The 16,947-nt window shown below is 43.7% G+C and overlaps 1 protein-coding gene across 2 annotated transcripts in view; it reads left to right on the top strand.

The window, feature by feature from the left end:
- Positions 1 to 16,947, top strand: part of dph6 (diphthamine biosynthesis 6) — an 86,933-nt gene that overhangs the window by 38,478 nt on the left and 31,508 nt on the right. For both annotated transcript variants that reach the window (XM_014193806.3, XM_014193795.3), the window contains exons 11-12: positions 44 to 173; positions 477 to 663. In XM_014193806.3, coding sequence (XP_014049281.1) covers positions 44 to 173; positions 477 to 663 — 317 coding nt within the window. The remainder of the gene's footprint in view (positions 1 to 43; positions 174 to 476; positions 664 to 16,947) is intronic.

The raw sequence follows: 16,947 nt of genomic DNA, 5'->3' as shown, positions 1-16,947 counted from the left end.
TATTTGTATGTGTATCTGTAATCGGTGTCTTTGTCCTGTGTAGGTGAGCTGGAGAGGAGAGGCTGGCAGCTGAAGCATATTGTTCTGGTTCACCTGTATGTGAGGAACATGGAGGACTTCATTTCACTCAACAAAGTCTACACCACCCACTTTGGCATCAACCCCCCTGCCAGGTACCATAATGGACCAGTAGGCTGTCTCTATATTGTCTAGAGAGGTTTCCCCTCCCTGTCTCTTACCTCGTATTAATGTTATTTACACCCACCTTTCCTGCGTTCTTAGATCAGTGCAGATGAAGAGCATACAGACTATTTAGCACCCTTAGACTGACCCCTCACCCAAAAAGCAGAGACAATCACATATCCTCACTAAATCCTTCACTGTCAGTAAACAGTTGATGAGTATAAAGATCATATCATCAGGCTCTGTTCCTTCATGTCCTCCCCTCATCTTCATCCCTCCCTCCACCTCTCAAGGGTGTGTGTCCAGGCACCTCTACCTGCTGGTCAGCTCCTCCAGATGGACTGTCTGCTCCACGACTGGCCCCCGGAGCCACAGGAGGCCCAGCAGGAGGCTACCTTTCACCACAGAGAGGCTCTTCATGTCCAGAGCCTGTCCCACTGGGCTCCCGCCAACATCGGGCCCTACAGCCAGGCCTTCAGGGTAAGAGACCCCCACGGGAGGGGAGGGGGGTGGGATGGATGGCTGGGTTGGGTCTTTTAGATTCCAAGGAACTTAGTAGAAACATGGAGAGGGGGTGTGGTGGTTGGATTGGGGATATATGTGTGTCTTTAGATTTATACAGGGGTCTAACAAACATGAAGAGGTGAGGGGGGAGACTGATGGCTAAGTGGCTAGATGGGGAAAGACAATCTTGTGTTTCTAGGGGCTTACAAGGAGCAGAGTGGTGCATAGAGAACTCTCAGTGAAAGACAGATCGATAAGAATGGTTGATCATTCCAGGGATCGTTATAACTAGCTACAACTTTGTTGTTTGAGTCTGACGAGGAACTAGAAACAAATACATAGCCTTTGAAATCCGACGAGGATACAAAGCTGTGATTTCACTGAAGTTTGTAGTCTGAGAGTGTGTATTTGTCTGCACTTTTGTAAAGTTTGGAGAATGTAGCCTTGTGTATGTGGGTGTGTGTATACGTGTGTCTATCTACATCCGCATTCGTGTGTGAAGTTTGTAGGATGGAAGGTTTTTTCTTATTGTTTAAACACACAGACTCAGCTCAACAGGAGAGAACACAGGAAGTGAGTGTATCCGTGGTTGCGTGGGCGGCTGGTGCTGTCTGTTTACCCACTCTGTACTGGGGATTACACTTGTCAAGTTACTGTCAACAAGGAAAGTGTCCATCTCATCCACAACGACCTTGATCTCCCATCCAAAACCTCCGATGAGTAAGAACACGTGTGTATGGATGGATGGTTGAGTTAGAACCCTTGAGTATTGGGGATAACTTACAGAGTAATGATATCATGCTGTGCACACTGTTGTTGATCTCATAGAAGGTTAAGAAGGTTCAGACATTTTAGGGGATCAATAAAGTCATAGCTATTATTGACATGAGTAATTCAAGCCTCAGATTGTTAAATGAGCCTTGGATAAGCATGTAGTGCAGGATGGGTATTCTTTTATCCTACTCTAATACTACGCTCAGAGCCTACACTTGTACCGTAGACCCTTAGTGACATACAAACTAACAGTTGTATGTCGTTTCGCCTTTAAACAACAGAAGCATTCTCTTAATGTGATTATTCCTGATCATTCAAAATCCAAAGCAATTTCCCCAGAAAACAATGAAATTGGATTTGTTTGCACTGAACTCTGTAGAACGATCCCAAAGATTTTCTCTCAGCCTGCTGACTACCTCCATGCTGTACTGGTTCAATTAGAACACAAATATATGAACAACATTTTAATTTTTTTAAATGTAACCTTTATTTAACTAGGCAAGTCAGTTATGAACAAATTCTTATTTACAATGACGGCCTACCCCAGCCGAACCCGGACGACGCTGGGCCAATTGTGCGCCGCCCTATGGGACCCCCAATCACGGCCGGATGTGTTGCAACATCACTGTGTTTTAGGGGGAGAATTTTACATATTGGTCCAATTAGGCCCTCGCTATGAGCATGCAGATGTGTGGCCCCACAACTCACGCCTTAATGAGAATCTGCTGTTGCCGTGGTTGTGAATGTTGCCATGACAATATAGCCTAGCATTGGGGTCGCGGCAACAATATATAGTGCATTCAGAAAGTATTCAGACCTTATTCAGCCTTATTCTGAAATTGATTAAATAATTATGTTCCCCTCAGCAATCTAGACACACAATACCCCATAATAACAAAGCAAAACAGTTTTTTAATTTTTTTATTTATAAAAATTAAAACTTCAATATCACATTTACATAAGTATTCAGACCCTTAACTCAATAATTTGTTGAAGTACCTTTGGCAGCGATTACAGCCTCAAGTCTTCTTGTGTATGATGGTACAAGCTTGGCACACCTGTATTTGGGGAGTTTCTGCCATTCTTCTCTGCAGATCCTTTCAAGCTCTGTCAAGTTAGATGGGGAGCGTCACTACATATCTATTTTCAGCTCTCTCCAGAGATGTTCGATCAGATTCAAGTCCGGGCTCTGGCTGGGCCACTCAAGGAAATTGAGACTTGTCCCGAAGCCACTCCTGCGTTGTCTTGGCTGTGTGCTTAGGGTCGTTGTCCTGTTGGAAGGTGAACCGTTTCCCCAGTCTGAGGTCCTGAGCGCTCTGGAGCAGGTTTTCATCAAGGATCTCTCTGTACTTTGCTCCGTTCATCTTTCCCTCGATCCTGACTAGTCTCCCAGTCCCTGCCGCTGATAAACATCCCCACAGCATGATGCTGCCACCACCATGCCCCACCGTAGGGATGGTGTCAGGTTTCTTCCAGACGTGATGCTTGGCGTTCAGGCCAATGAGTTAAATCTTGGTTTCATCAGACAAGAGAATCTTGTTTCTCATGGTCTGAGAGTCTTTAGGTGCCTTTTGGCAAACTCCAAGTGGGCTGCCATGTGCCTTATACTGAGGAGTGGCTTCCATCTGGCCACTTCCATAAAGGCCAGATTGGTGGAGTGCTGCAGAGATGGTTGTCCTTCTGGAAGGTTCTCCCATCTCCGCATAGGAACTCTGGAGCTCTGTCAGCATGACCATCGGATTCTTGGTCACCTCCCATAACAAGGCCCTTCTCCCCTGATTGCTCAGTTTGGCCGGGCGGCCAGCTATAGAAAGAGTCTTGGTGGTTCCAACTTCTTCCATTTAAGAAGGACAGAGGCCACTGTGTTCTTGGTGACCTTCAATGCTGCAGAAATGTTTTGGTACCCTTCCCAAGATCTGTGCCTCGACACAGTCCTGTCTCGGAGCTCTACGAACAATTCCTTCAATCTCATGGCTTGGTTTTTGCTCTGACATGCACTGTCAACTGTGGGACCTTATATAGACAGGTGTGTGCCTTTCCAAATCTTGTCCAATCAATTGAATTTACCACAGGTGGATCAACTGAAACAGGATGCACCTGAGCTCAATTTCGAGTTTCATAGCAAAGGGTCTGAATACTTATGTAAATAAGGTATTTCTGTTTTTTATTTTTAATACATTTGCAAAAATGTCTAAAAAACGTTTTTTTGCTTGTCATTCAAATCAAATCAAACTTTATTTGTCACATGTGCCGAATACAGCAAGTGTAGACCTTAACATGTAATGCTTACTTACAAGCCCTTAACCAACAGTGCAGTTCAAGAAGAGTTGAGGGGTATTGTGTGTAGATTGATGAGAATTATACATTTTTTTTATCCATTTCAGAATAAGGGTGTAACGTAACAAAATGGGGAAAAGGGGCAGTGGTCTGAATACTTTCGAATGCACTTTAGACTGACAGAGGAGAGGCAGTCTGAGACCAAAACAACCTCCCTCAACCCCCCTCTATCCCACTTTAGGAGATAATGAGTGGGATCCTATAAAAGAAAGGGGGAGGGGAAGAACAGCTCAAATTATATTAAATATTCTGTGGTCTTAATTATTTCCCCTGAAGAAGTTGTCAGTTTGATGTAACAGTCACACACACAGAAATTATTCAAGTTTAATTTAGGAATGATTGCATTGTCTTGCTTTATGGCAGTATGTTGATTGGTGAAGTCTATTGTTTGAAGTTTTGGGCCTGTTGTTAAATCGCTTCTACGTGGCTGTTGAGACCCACTGAATAAGGCAAGTAGGCTGAAATGGCCAGTTTGAGGGTTTGCACTGACAATGACAGTAGGCTGAATATGGCAGAATGCTAAAGTGGCCAGTGTGAGGGACAGCACATGGCTCCTGACAGGCCTGGCAGACTGGGCATGCTAGATCTGACTAGGACTGGGAGCAGGACTGGTGGTAGACCAGAGAGTATCATGGGAAGAAAAGCTTGACGTGGCGTGTGATCGATGTTGGACCGCTCTGTCTGTCTGCCTGTCTGCTCCACCTTCTCTCCCTAATCTCAGACTAACTGTTGATATTGTCTGGCAATCTGACAGATCCCTATCTGCCCTGCTGATGTACAGAATATGTTAACCTTTATGATGCCGTCGCGGCAGGCCCTTTGGGTGTGTTTTGGTTACCGTCGTTAAGGTGAAATCAACCGGGAGGCTCACAAAGAAGGGACAATAATTTAATTTGTGGTTTGTTTATGCGTTTTTTGTTACACCCTTGATTAGTTTCTGCTTGGAGGTCATGTTTAACATATTATTAGCAGCGATATGGGTAATGAGGGTTTTCTTCAAGGGTGACACATTTGATTGTGGTCACTGCTCTGCCTTAAGATACAACACCAGCGATCAGAGTTCCTCTTCTAACCAATTTGTTCCTGTTTAGGTATTTTGATGTTTATCAGTGATTTAATGTGAATTCTCTCCAGACTCATGCTTTGTCTACATTATTTGCATAATTTAATTATCAAAAATGCCCCTGTTGTATCACATCAATCACTGGTGTAAAAAAGAGCAGTTCCAGCTTTAATAAAAAATATAAAAGAAAACGGCTTTTGAAACCACCCGTGCTATTTACAACAACCATCAAGTTATGCCAGGAAAACTTTCATAAAAACTGTCATAAAAACAGATATTACTCGGTTGTTGAGTCAAGTCACTCAGTATCACTCAGCTTCCACAACCACATTGTCCCATTATCAGAATAATAATAGGAAAAAGTCCTATATTCTGTAGCATCCACGTCTTTGTAAAGAAAAACTCATTTGTACTCATAACAGATGATTAAGCTTGCGGGTTTGCCAGACGGAGAAAATTGACCCTTCATTAACCAGCATGCTAGTTAACAGCAGGAGTCCCAAATGGAATTGGAAAGGGGATACCTAGTCAGTTGCACAACTGAATGCATTCAACCAAATTCTATTCACACCTATTCGATTTAGTGCTGCCCATTCTATTCCCCACAATCACAATCCCTTTGGAGCACCATTACAGACACAAACACAGTAGTGCCAGATTTACTCCTGAGCTGCAGCAGCATCAGTTGAATGGTTGTTAAACATATCCTCTTTCCTGTGTTAAGGTAAATGGAGCACCCCTGGGATATTTGGTGGGGTAATGATATTCACTGATCAAATTGTAGAAGAGCGTTTGGGGAGCTAGCGGGGTTAGCCTCAGGTTGCCAGGCCAACGCTCTGCTCACCGCTCACCCTTCCTTCACTCCCCTAATTGTGAGTGACATTCAATATTGAGGAAGCCTCTCGCGAGCCTGCAATAGGATTTGCATTGGATTTTGAAAATTGTGAAAGTGGACTCGGAAGCATGGAGGGGAAAGTGGATCTGACGTTGGCAATTAGCGTCAAAGGGAGGAGCAGAAGCGTGGTGGGCGGTAGAATTTGAATAATCTTCTTAAGGGAGGCTAAATGTGTTAAAACAATGAGCTGAGCTGAGCTGAGGCTGACCCTCTTGTTGGGGAAGTTCACAGGTCAAGTTAAGCAGAACCTCCCACTTAGGCCTGTCTGTCCTCTCTCTGTTTCTATCTGAAGAGAACATAGGGAGGAATTCCCTCCTCTCATATAAAGATGAAGCACTATATGTGAGGGTTCTCTGATTGATGATTAGGGAGCCAATAGAGCGTCATGGTGAGTTGACTGACTGACTGAGTTTCAGGTTGGGAGAGGGAGAAAAAAGAAAGCTTAGCTTTTGATCAATAGCCAATATTAAGCTAAGTGCTTTGTTTTATGGCAAGTTGTTCTTCCTCTGAATATTTCACAGCCATAAAGAGCTTACTTCCACACCTCATTGTCCCCCCCGCCCTTCTCTTCCATCACCCCTCCCTCCCTCACCCCCCAACCCCGTCCGCCAGCCAGTGGAGGCAACATGCACCTAAATTACCACAGGAGGGTAATTAGCTACTCTAAAAAGGAGGTGTCTAGCTTCAGGGGGCCAGAAAGATCTATGCAAGTCAGACGTGTGTGTGTGTGTGTGTGTGTGTGTGTGTGTGTGTGTGTGTGTGTGTGTGTGTGTGTGTGTGTGTGTGTGTGTGTGTGTGTGTGTGTGTGTGTGTGTGTGTGTGTGTGTGTGTGTGTGTGTGTGTGTGTGTGTGTGTGTGTGCGTGCGTGCGTGCGTGCGTGCGTGCGTGCGTGCGTGCGTGTGTGGCCTGTGTGCGTGCGTGGGAGGACAGATACACAGTATGTGCTGATTAATTTGAACGTTTAACTTCATTTCTAATACAACAAAAATAAGGCCATAAAAAATATGCGCTCTTTGCGGAGGCCTCTTTCAGGGCCCCTGACGGCTCTCCCTTTCTCCATAATATACTAAAACACCCGCTTTTACCTCGCCTCCCTGTCATACTTTATGGATTTCTTCATAAACACGGCCTATACTTCATAAATGTCAACATTTTCGAGTGTATTAACATTACTTCTAAAGCGCTTGATAAAAGAGCAGGGCATGGGTGAAATAATGCACCAGTAATACGGAGTAGCGCTGGAGGCTAGAACAGTAGGGGCGGCTCTCCAACGAGCGCTGGCAGACAATGCAGGGGATGTTATCAGCTCTAATAAAAGAACAAATGATCACTTCCAACCGAGGAGGAGAAGGGAGGAGGAGGAGGCAAGGGGAAAAGGAGGGGGAGAGAGCGAAACAGTTGTCGAGTAATTGAGCTGATGAAAAATGAGGTTTGCAGCTAGAAGGGTTTGATCAGCCGAGAGATTGAAGATGAGGGTACTTTTCTTTTCGTTCAGTCAGTGGCCACAGTTTCCTTGGAGGATGTTATACATGGATTTGTGTTGGAGCTGGAATTAGTTGACGTACGTCAAAATATGTTTTCGTTGTTTCCCTCAGTTGAATATCTGAGTCCTAGAAAAAGTAATACGTTACTCTGTTTTGGAAGGTGGTGATTCAAAACGGCTTTTAGGACTGACAGTTGTGGTTAAAGCCCCAAACGGGTCTAACTTCTTGTCTCGTCTCTGAACATCATCTGTGTACGTCTATACGGACTCACTCAGACCTTACTCATCTTGCCCAAACATTGGGGTCAACTGTACACACTTGAGCTTGACAAACATACCACTCACCTTTCATACCCGATAAGGCCTTACCTGAATGGCATGTCGGTGGTATGCCCCAGAGCCTAGTATTACACACAGACTCACCTGTACAGGGTCAGGCATCAGCCTAATAATGATTCACCTATGACTAGCCATGGTTCTCATAGATGAGTGACAGGACAAGTACACTGTGTTCAAAACAGATAGTTACACACAGAGATGAACACGCATGCTCACACACAAACATTATGGGACATGTAGGCCCCTAGTGAGAGTGACTGAGCATCCGTAAGTCTCTGTCCCTCTGTGAGTCACCAGAGTGGCTGGGGTAACTGTCCTGTCCCAGTAGCTGGCTGGCTAAAATTACAACCACCACACACTGCACTTGGGGGTCTGGTGGATTTAAGTGGAGAACAACAACAGGGTCTCCACCCCCTCCTTACCCTCGTCTTCCCTAAAACAAGCCCGTTTAAGGAGACGGATATTTGCCCTGACACATGGTCTCTGTGATGAGGACAGTGGTGGAATCAGAGGGCGGGGGTTGGGCGTCTGTGTATATTTGTGTGCGCATGGATGAGTATGTGTGTGTATGTGTGAGGCAGTGACGTGCGGTGAGGTCGGTGGCTGGGTAAGCACAGGCTATTATCAAAGCCAGATTTACTCACAAATAAACCATTTTTACATTTACATTTTAGTCATTTAGCAGACGCTCTTATCCAGAGCGACTTACAGTAGTGAATACATTTCATACATTTTTTTCCCATACTGGTCCCCTGTGGGAATCGAACCCACAACCCTGGCGTTGCAAACACCATGCTCTACCAACTGAGCCACACGGGACCAACCTTGATGAAGTCTAAGTTCACCATACAACAGATAGATTCAACAACCAGAGTGACATAGGCTATTAACAGAAATTTGCACCAAATATAAATACCAATGTAGCCAAGATGCGATAGCCTCCGATGGCAGCATATTTCATATCATCTGAAAAAATGACACACTGCTCATCTCAGCCATAGACCGATGTAGCATCCACAGTTACAACTGATAGGTGGCGCTATAAGACCACATTTCATCCGAATAATTTGAAACACAAGCTTAGCCTTTCACAATGGATTTACAATTCTTCCAATGCACGGCGCACACAAACCCACACAAACATAATATTATTATCTGAAATATTATTACACACATATAATAAACAAGGTTCTGATTCAATTTCCATATCAACGATCGAAGTGACTGAATGCAGTTCAAAATGTCCAAAAAGTGTCTTATCAAAACTAAATTCTAGATCGATAAATCAAAAGTATTCAAAGGGATGTTGTTTATTCTCATGATTAAACAGTAGCCTAACATGAAATTGCTCAATTTCATTTAGCCCAACCTTTACTTGTAAATTAAGTCCATTCCTCTGGTGAACCTCTCAGTGACAGTGCTGTAGAAGTCACAGCAGAGCCCCGTGGACAGTGCTGTAGAAGTCACAGCAGAACCCCATGGACAGTGCTGTAGAAGTCACAGCAGAACCCCATGGACAGTGCTGTAGAAGTCACAGCAGAGCCCCGTGGACAGTGCTGTAGAAGTCACAGCAGAGCCCCATGGACAGTGCTGTAGAAGTCACAGCAGAACCCCATGGACAGTGCTGTAGAAGTCACAGCAGAGCCCCATGGACAGTGCTGTAGAAGTCACAGCAGAACCCCATGGACAGTGCTGTAGAATTCACAGCAGAACCCCGTGGACAGTACTGTAGAAGTCACAGCAGAACCCCATGGACAGTGCTGTAGAAGTCACAGCATGGCCCCATGGACAGTGCTATAGAAGTCACAGCATGGCCCCATGGACAGTGCTATAGAAGTCACAGCAGAACCCTGTGGACAGTGCTGTAGAAGTCACAGCAGAGCCCCATGGACAGTGCTGTAGAAGTCACAGCAGAACCCCGTGGACAGTGCTGTAGAAGTCACAGCAGAACCCCGTGGACAGTACTGTAGAAGTCACAGCATGGCCCCATGGACAGTGCTATAGAAGTCACAGCAGAGCCCCATGGACAGTGCTGTAGAAGTCACAGCAGAACCCCGTGGACAGTGCTGTAGAAGTCACAGCAGAACCCCGTGGACAGTACTGTAGAAGTCACAGCATGGCCCCATGGACAGTGCTATAGAAGTCACAGCAGAACCCCATGTCCATTATTTTATTCTACATGCAAACAGCAGGCCCACGGTCATATGGAAGACACATCCACAAGGCCTCCTTCGGTTCCATTTTTACACTGACACAAAAAGTAATTCCGTCCACAAAGTAACAGTAAATGTCCAAAATGTGTAAAAGTCTGGGTAAAAAGTATTAATTGGTAATGACATTTCAGACAAGTGGACAGTGCAGTACTCACTGTTCGTCTGCCCGACAGCTGAAATTGTTTGAGGTGAAGTATGGTGTCCGTTTCCCAGGTTGTTTTTGCTAGCTAGCTTTGAGTTTGTTCAGTTCAAGGGATGCGAGCGTCAAATGATGTGGACACGGCCAAATGTACACAGCTTACCCCAGTCAATACCCAACATGTTAAGGCAGTATGCATGTGCAACACAGGAGGTTGGTGGCATCTTTAATTGTGGAGAACGGGCTTGTGGTAATGACTGGAGCGGAATCAATGGAATAGTATCAAATACATCAAACGTGGTTTACAGGTGTTTGATTCCATTCTGCTACGTCTGAAATGTCTGAAAAGGAACGCATGAATACCTTAGAGAGGTTTTGATGCAGTTTCAGCAATTCTTTTGATTTTGTGCATGAAAAACACCAGATTCATTGAGAAAAAAACATTTAGATAACAGAAAATAATGACAATTTTGTATATTATTTTCATTCTTTATTTGGCTTTTTATAACAGGATCTGATGAGGGGGCATTAGTACAGGCGGTGTGAGGGGGTGGTAGTGGATAGTAGCAGGGCTGGGTGGGACTGAGATGGGGTCATTATTTATCCCCCCCCACCATCACACACACACCCCTCCTCTCCCTGCTGTGACCCCATGGAGGCTGAGTGCCAGTGGCAGCAGTCATTTCCAGGAAGAAGAGGCTGTGTTAGGCAGGCAGCACTACCCCAGCCCACTCCAGCCCTGCCTCGGCCACGTGGTTTGGGAGGCTGATATTAGCTAATATCGGCCCAGGACATGGGAAGGACTGGATCTGTCACAGTGCATTGGGCTCTCACTGCGCTGGGCCACTGTCGCCCTCCTTTCTCTACCCGTGACGCGCTCAGACACAGACACACCCACACACACAGGTCTTCATTAATGGGTCCTGCCTTGACAACTGATCCTGATTGGCTATGAACAACTCTTCATGTATTATTGGTGTCTGACTGGCTTGGTTCATGTAAACAAGCGGCGGAAAGGAGGGACAGGATAGCCACCACCATCGCAGGCACACACACATATACCACACTCACACACACCTACACACACTGTATGAACAGAGGCATAGACCTCCACACACATGCGCACACACACACTCTAGCCACATGCCCCAGTGCAGTGACCCTTACACACCCAGGCAGTCACTGGAGATCAGAGATGCATTCTCTTCTGTAGTGGGTGGCCTTTTTCCCACTCCCCTGGTATAGTCAGTGAAACCATGTCTAGTGTTTGTTATTGGCTTAGAGAAGGGAACACAATTACTGATCTCCATTTCTATTTACTTATAAACTCCATTGAATTGAATAGAAAGTTCAGTGGATGAATATTAGGGGGGAAAAGGAAAATGAATACACATATTTAACTGTCAGGACTCAGGATGTATGGATGTGATTTGACAGATTAATTTAAGGGCTTTAATGTCTGTAGGAGTGAGTGAATAAGTGACATGCAGATGTGTGTGTGTGTGTGTGTGTGTGTGTGTGTGTGTGTGTGTGTGTGTGTGTGTGTGTGTGTGTTCGCTCCAGTCCTGTCAGCTATGCCCACTCATCACTGCAGGGGGAATAAACACACCCGGGCATCACTGAATATAGTTGCTAGTTACCATAGTAATAGAATGGTCATACATCTTGTGTGTGTGTGTGTGTGAGAGAGAGTCTGTTTACTCTTAGATTTGTCCATGTTGATCAGTCTAAAGGAGGACATTAAGGAATAGACCAGCCATGTCACAAAATATGTTTGATTAATGCCACAGCCAGAGATGCATATTAAAACCCTCAATCCATTTTTACCATCCAATCACAAACACTCTGTTCCAAATATTGTTTTTCTTTTGGTATGAAATTTCACCAGAATATTGTCCCCTTTTTTAGCATTGTAAAATGGGAGTGGCTCTGTTTTATTGTGCGGTATAAATAGCAGAGTAACAATGGCATACATAAAAAGAAAAACGGCCAAGCTGTCCAGTCCCATCACTGTCTGAGGAATGGGAGATGTATGACCATTCTATTACTATGGTAACTAGCCACTATATTCAGTGATGCCCGGGTGTGTTTATTCCCCCTGCAGTGATGAGTGGGCATAGCTGACAGGACTGGAGTGAACACACACACACACACACACACACACACACACACACACACACACACACACACACACACACACACACACACACACACACACACACACACACACACACACACACACACAGAGAGACAGACAGAAAGACACAGACACCGTCACAGAGACAGACAGAAAGACACAGACACCGTCACAGAGACAGACAGAAAGACACAGACACCGTCACAGAGACAGACAGAAAGACACAGACACCGTCACAGAGACATACAGAAAGACACAGACACCGTCACAGAGACAGAGGGACGGACGGACGGACGGATGGACGGACGTAAAATGCTCCTTCTGAAGTATAGAGGTTGGTTGACAGGCGCACACTCACTACAAGGTGGGTGCCAACATACAGTATAGTAGCTATATGCTTAAGAAAATAAACACAAACAAACCTGGCTTAGCGTACATAGTTCCACACAGCACAATGCAGAGAGGCTACTTGAGTAGTACGATCTAGTCTAATAAACGTTAACAGAACAGCCCAGCACTAGCCTACACACTGAATATAGCTAATACACTGTATATAAGCACACAGGAAGGCAGGACAGCAGACAGAGTTGAATAGAGATGGTGCTGACAGAGAGATAAAGGGATACATCATACATAAACGGAAAGAGCAGAGTAGTAGTGTGCCCTAGTAACAAGAATCATCACCTTGAGGTTAATATACGGCTTAGTGTGTGAGTTCAAGAATGCCACAACTGACTTTACACCGCTGTTTGTTTTATAAACTGTGTATTTTGGTGGTATTGGTTATTTTTAGACTTTCTATGACTTGCTGCTATATTTAATTTTATATTTCTACTATATTCAAAGTGACAGTAAGTGCTTCTGGTGAAAAATGCTTGTTAGTTCGTCGTCATCATACGACGGTGGATGAGCATCGCCGTTTTGTCTTCATTTATTAAGTGATTTATTGACGGCTCAGGGAAAAGTTAGCATTTATGTCCCATTTACTTCTGGACACTCACCTTTTCATGAATTTCACATTGAGGTGGTGGGTACGGTACAAAGCCACGGTAACTTTTAACCTGGGTCACACATTTTTCAACAGCCATTGCCATTTAAGTACACTTTACAGAGGTGTTGTGGATGAATTATAAACAATTTCCTGTTTTAAGCAAGCGCTGCGTTACTGTGGACATATAACCATGTTCGTCTTTTTCCAGATGTATTATTGATATGGTTGGATTTATTATGTAAGTATCTGTCAGGTACTATAAATGTTAGTGGGCTTTTAGGGGGAAAGAGAACAGTACAAATATAGTATTTTATGTTTTTTTATACAGTAATTGTTTGATTTTAAAGTAGAAACATCATAATTCAATGTTTCAACAGCTTAAATTAAAAAATAACTAGAGTTTTATAGACTAAATAATATATCTAGTGGATACATTATCTATTTAATTAAATATTCAGTCAAATGTATACCATAAAGCCATGAAGGATAGAGGAACAAGTTTGACACTATTTTCCAAATAGGAACCAAAATTGACCTGAACATTTTAATAAGATCCTGAATTTGTAAGTGCAAGAAATATTGGTACAGCATTTTGAACATAAAAACCATCCAAATTATTTCCAGAAAATGATTTCCTTTCTGACATTCCATTGACCTTAATCCACCTTTCCTTGACTTGGGATTTATTTTTTATCAGTAAAAACATTTTGTTGTTGTCCATAACACATCTGAGAGGAGGTAGAATATGTCTGGCCATACACACTGTATAAAGTGTAGGCCTACATTGAGAATGCTTAGCCGCATTCCCCTACGACCACAGCCTTTTCCATGCAGTCATACTGCCATCTCTTGAAAGGAAAGGGAACTACCACAACCAATCCTCACTGGGACATTCTCTCTGCCTCTCTCTGTTTGTCTTTTATTCCGCTTGCCTGTATTTGTATTGATGTCTACTGTACTGCAGGTTGTCCACTCGCTTTAAGCAGAGGTCCTTCAGTGTAACCTTGGTGTGGCTGGACCCTATCTGCAACAGTAAATGATGGCTGGACAAGGCGATGCGGTAGGACTGGCCTCTGCCTCTCCAGACCAGCGCCTTTACCAATGAGACAGCCTCACGTGTCACCACAAGTCACGGGGGAGACAGAGTGGACATCACTCACTGTGTCACCCCCTCCCCCCGCCCCACACACACACACACACACACACACACACACACTAATACACAACAACAACACACACATAAATGACATACATAGAACTGACTGATATTGACACAATAAGACCATCCAAGAGATAGACATTTTCCAGATATAAGATTACATTTGAGTCTTGATTTCAGGTGCGCAGGTTAGGAGTTGACCAATCTAGTCTTTTCTTTTGACTGTGAATAAAAGGTAAATAAAGCTTGCATGGGCCACTATGTAAAAAAAAATAAACAATGTATGACTGAAAGAGGTGGTCACAGCTGGAAAGGGAGAATGAACAGGGGTTGAGGGTTGCAGTTTCAACATCATTCAATCAGACAAACATGCCCCTCAGCTGAAACAGCGAAACCCTTCCGATTCTCTCGAATTAGGGAGATTAGCGGGAAAGCGCATAATGCGGGATGATGGAATTTGTCATAATTTGCATTGTCCTGGAATGATCCTGTTTGATAGAGCGACGCATCGAGGAGCTTGTCATGTCCCACGGGCAGGTCATAGAAGAAGCTTGGCAGAAATGATTTTTGAGATATGTGCATCAGTCGTAAAAGCCTCACAACCAATTTGTCAAAAAAATCTGAGGTCGGGACAGTTGAAGGCACCAGGGCATTTTGCTTTAACGCAAAAAGAAAACATGCTCTTCTATCACTTCAGCACACAACTCTGATGGTCTGGGCTACCACACTCTTCATTAACATGTACCTTTATCACTTTGACTTTTTATATTTTGCGAGATTTTTTCATTTAGATTTTATTTAAAAAATGATTTGGGTTGAAGTGAATTTAAGATTAAACACAGCAAATGTCAATTGTAATCTATTTATTTTTGTCAACCGAAATTGTGAAATTCAAAAATTCGAAATGATTTATTTATTTGCTCCTGTATTGTGGCGTGTGGATGTGCGTGAGGAGGGTGTCTCCCACAATAACATAAAGCAGTCCCTTCTGACCTTGATAATACTCCCCAACGCAGCCTAGGCTTCAGACAGACGAGTAATCAGCATAAAGTTGACCAGAGCCGACGTGACAGTGTTACTTCTCCACGCGGGCATCTCTGGAACGGGTATGTCGAGGGCAGACAGGCAGGCAGAATGGAAACGGTGTAGTGAAAGCGAGAGAGGGGCCAATGTCACGTTCTGTCTTTATAGTGTCTTTTCACAATTCCTGATTATTTTTCTTTCTCAAATATTTGTTCTGGTAATAACTATTCTATTTAGAACATATGTCCGTAGGTCTTTTTTGTCTCCATATGCAGTTCCGGACCAGAGAGGATGCTTGAGAGATCCCCCATGTTTGCCTTTCTTTGTGAGTTTCGTTCGGGCTATTTATGTCGCCGTTTAAGTAACGCTGATGTTGTGTGACAGTTGAGCATACAAGGGTTAGGCTCAAACTAGAGCACAAACTGAAAAAAGGGACATGGAGGATTAATAAGACAAGGAAATAAATAAAAAAATACAATTTAGTTTTCTTTCAGAAGAAGCCTTAATTAAGAGAGACTAAGATGATGAAAGATACAAGAGAAGGGGAGAGAGGTTTTGGTTCTCCTGAACATGTAATATTTCTATAAATGAGGTGTCAGAAGCCCCAGAATCTCCTCAGGGCGTAGCACAACATGAGTCCATCTCTTATCATTTCTTATTCGGAGACGTGATGCGCTTTGAATGCACTAATGCTGAAAGAGCCCCACAGACTTGAAGCCAGTTGAAGATGGAATCACAGCACACAGACCTGACAAACTGACATCCACCGCGGAAGGATTAAACAGTTATTCCGTATCAAATCCAAAAAGCAGAAATAATATATGCACTTAAATGCGTGGAATAAACTTCTTCCTTGATCCGCACATTTACAACTATTTGCCAACCTTTAAATATTAAAGAAATAAAAAATACAGGATAGAGATTAAGAATTTTGTGGCATGAAATAAGCATGTTCCTTTATAGACTATGATATTGTGAGGTTTAGAAGGGCGATTCGTTCTAATTCAGTTTGATAGGTGTTATGACATGCCTTGCTCCAGCGTTCTAGTGATTGAGTCATTCAATATCCCCCCCTGCCTTCAGTCCAAAGTACTACATTTACCCATTTACTGTGGACCCACTGTTAACAATGCTTCAAAGATTCAGAAGCAAACATAATTCTGTTACCAATTTTTACTCACATTATGCTGCATTTAGTCATACACTGTTTACCCCTTTCATTTTGTGTTATGTGTTTCCTTCCTGCGTTAGCCAAAAGTTCCAGCATATTCATTTGATTCATTTTGTACATTTGTATTATCATTCCCTTAGTTAAATTACGCATGAGGGCTCAATGGGAGATGTGAATTAGCATATCTGATAAGCAGGCCATGGAGCTGTTCCCCCTCACCCTGTCCTTGGACCAGGAAGAAAACCTTACCTGCACTGGCCCAGTCTGGTCGTTCTATACCCAGCCCTGCTAATGACACAGAGTCAAACTGTCATTCAGCAGAATTGAGCCCAAAGAGTTACTTTACAACACCAATGTAAATATAGCCTAGCACCCTAGCCTGTTCATGCCTTGGAGGTTTCGAACTAAAACGACAATTAAGAAGGCCTCAGACACGCTAGGCGTGTTACAAGAAGCAGTGAAGGCTTGAGAGCGGATGGATTCATCCATGCAACCGGTTCTAGTGTTCCAGTGTTCCAGCATTTGCATACGTGTTA

The sequence above is a fragment of the Salmo salar genome, chromosome 01, assembly GCF_965601325.2.
Source record: "Salmo salar chromosome 01, fSalSal1, whole genome shotgun sequence".
NCBI classification, from domain to species: Eukaryota; Metazoa; Chordata; class Actinopteri; order Salmoniformes; family Salmonidae; genus Salmo; species Salmo salar.
The sequence above is the reverse complement of the archived record's forward strand: the minus strand, read 5'-3'. Positions and strand labels throughout refer to the sequence as shown.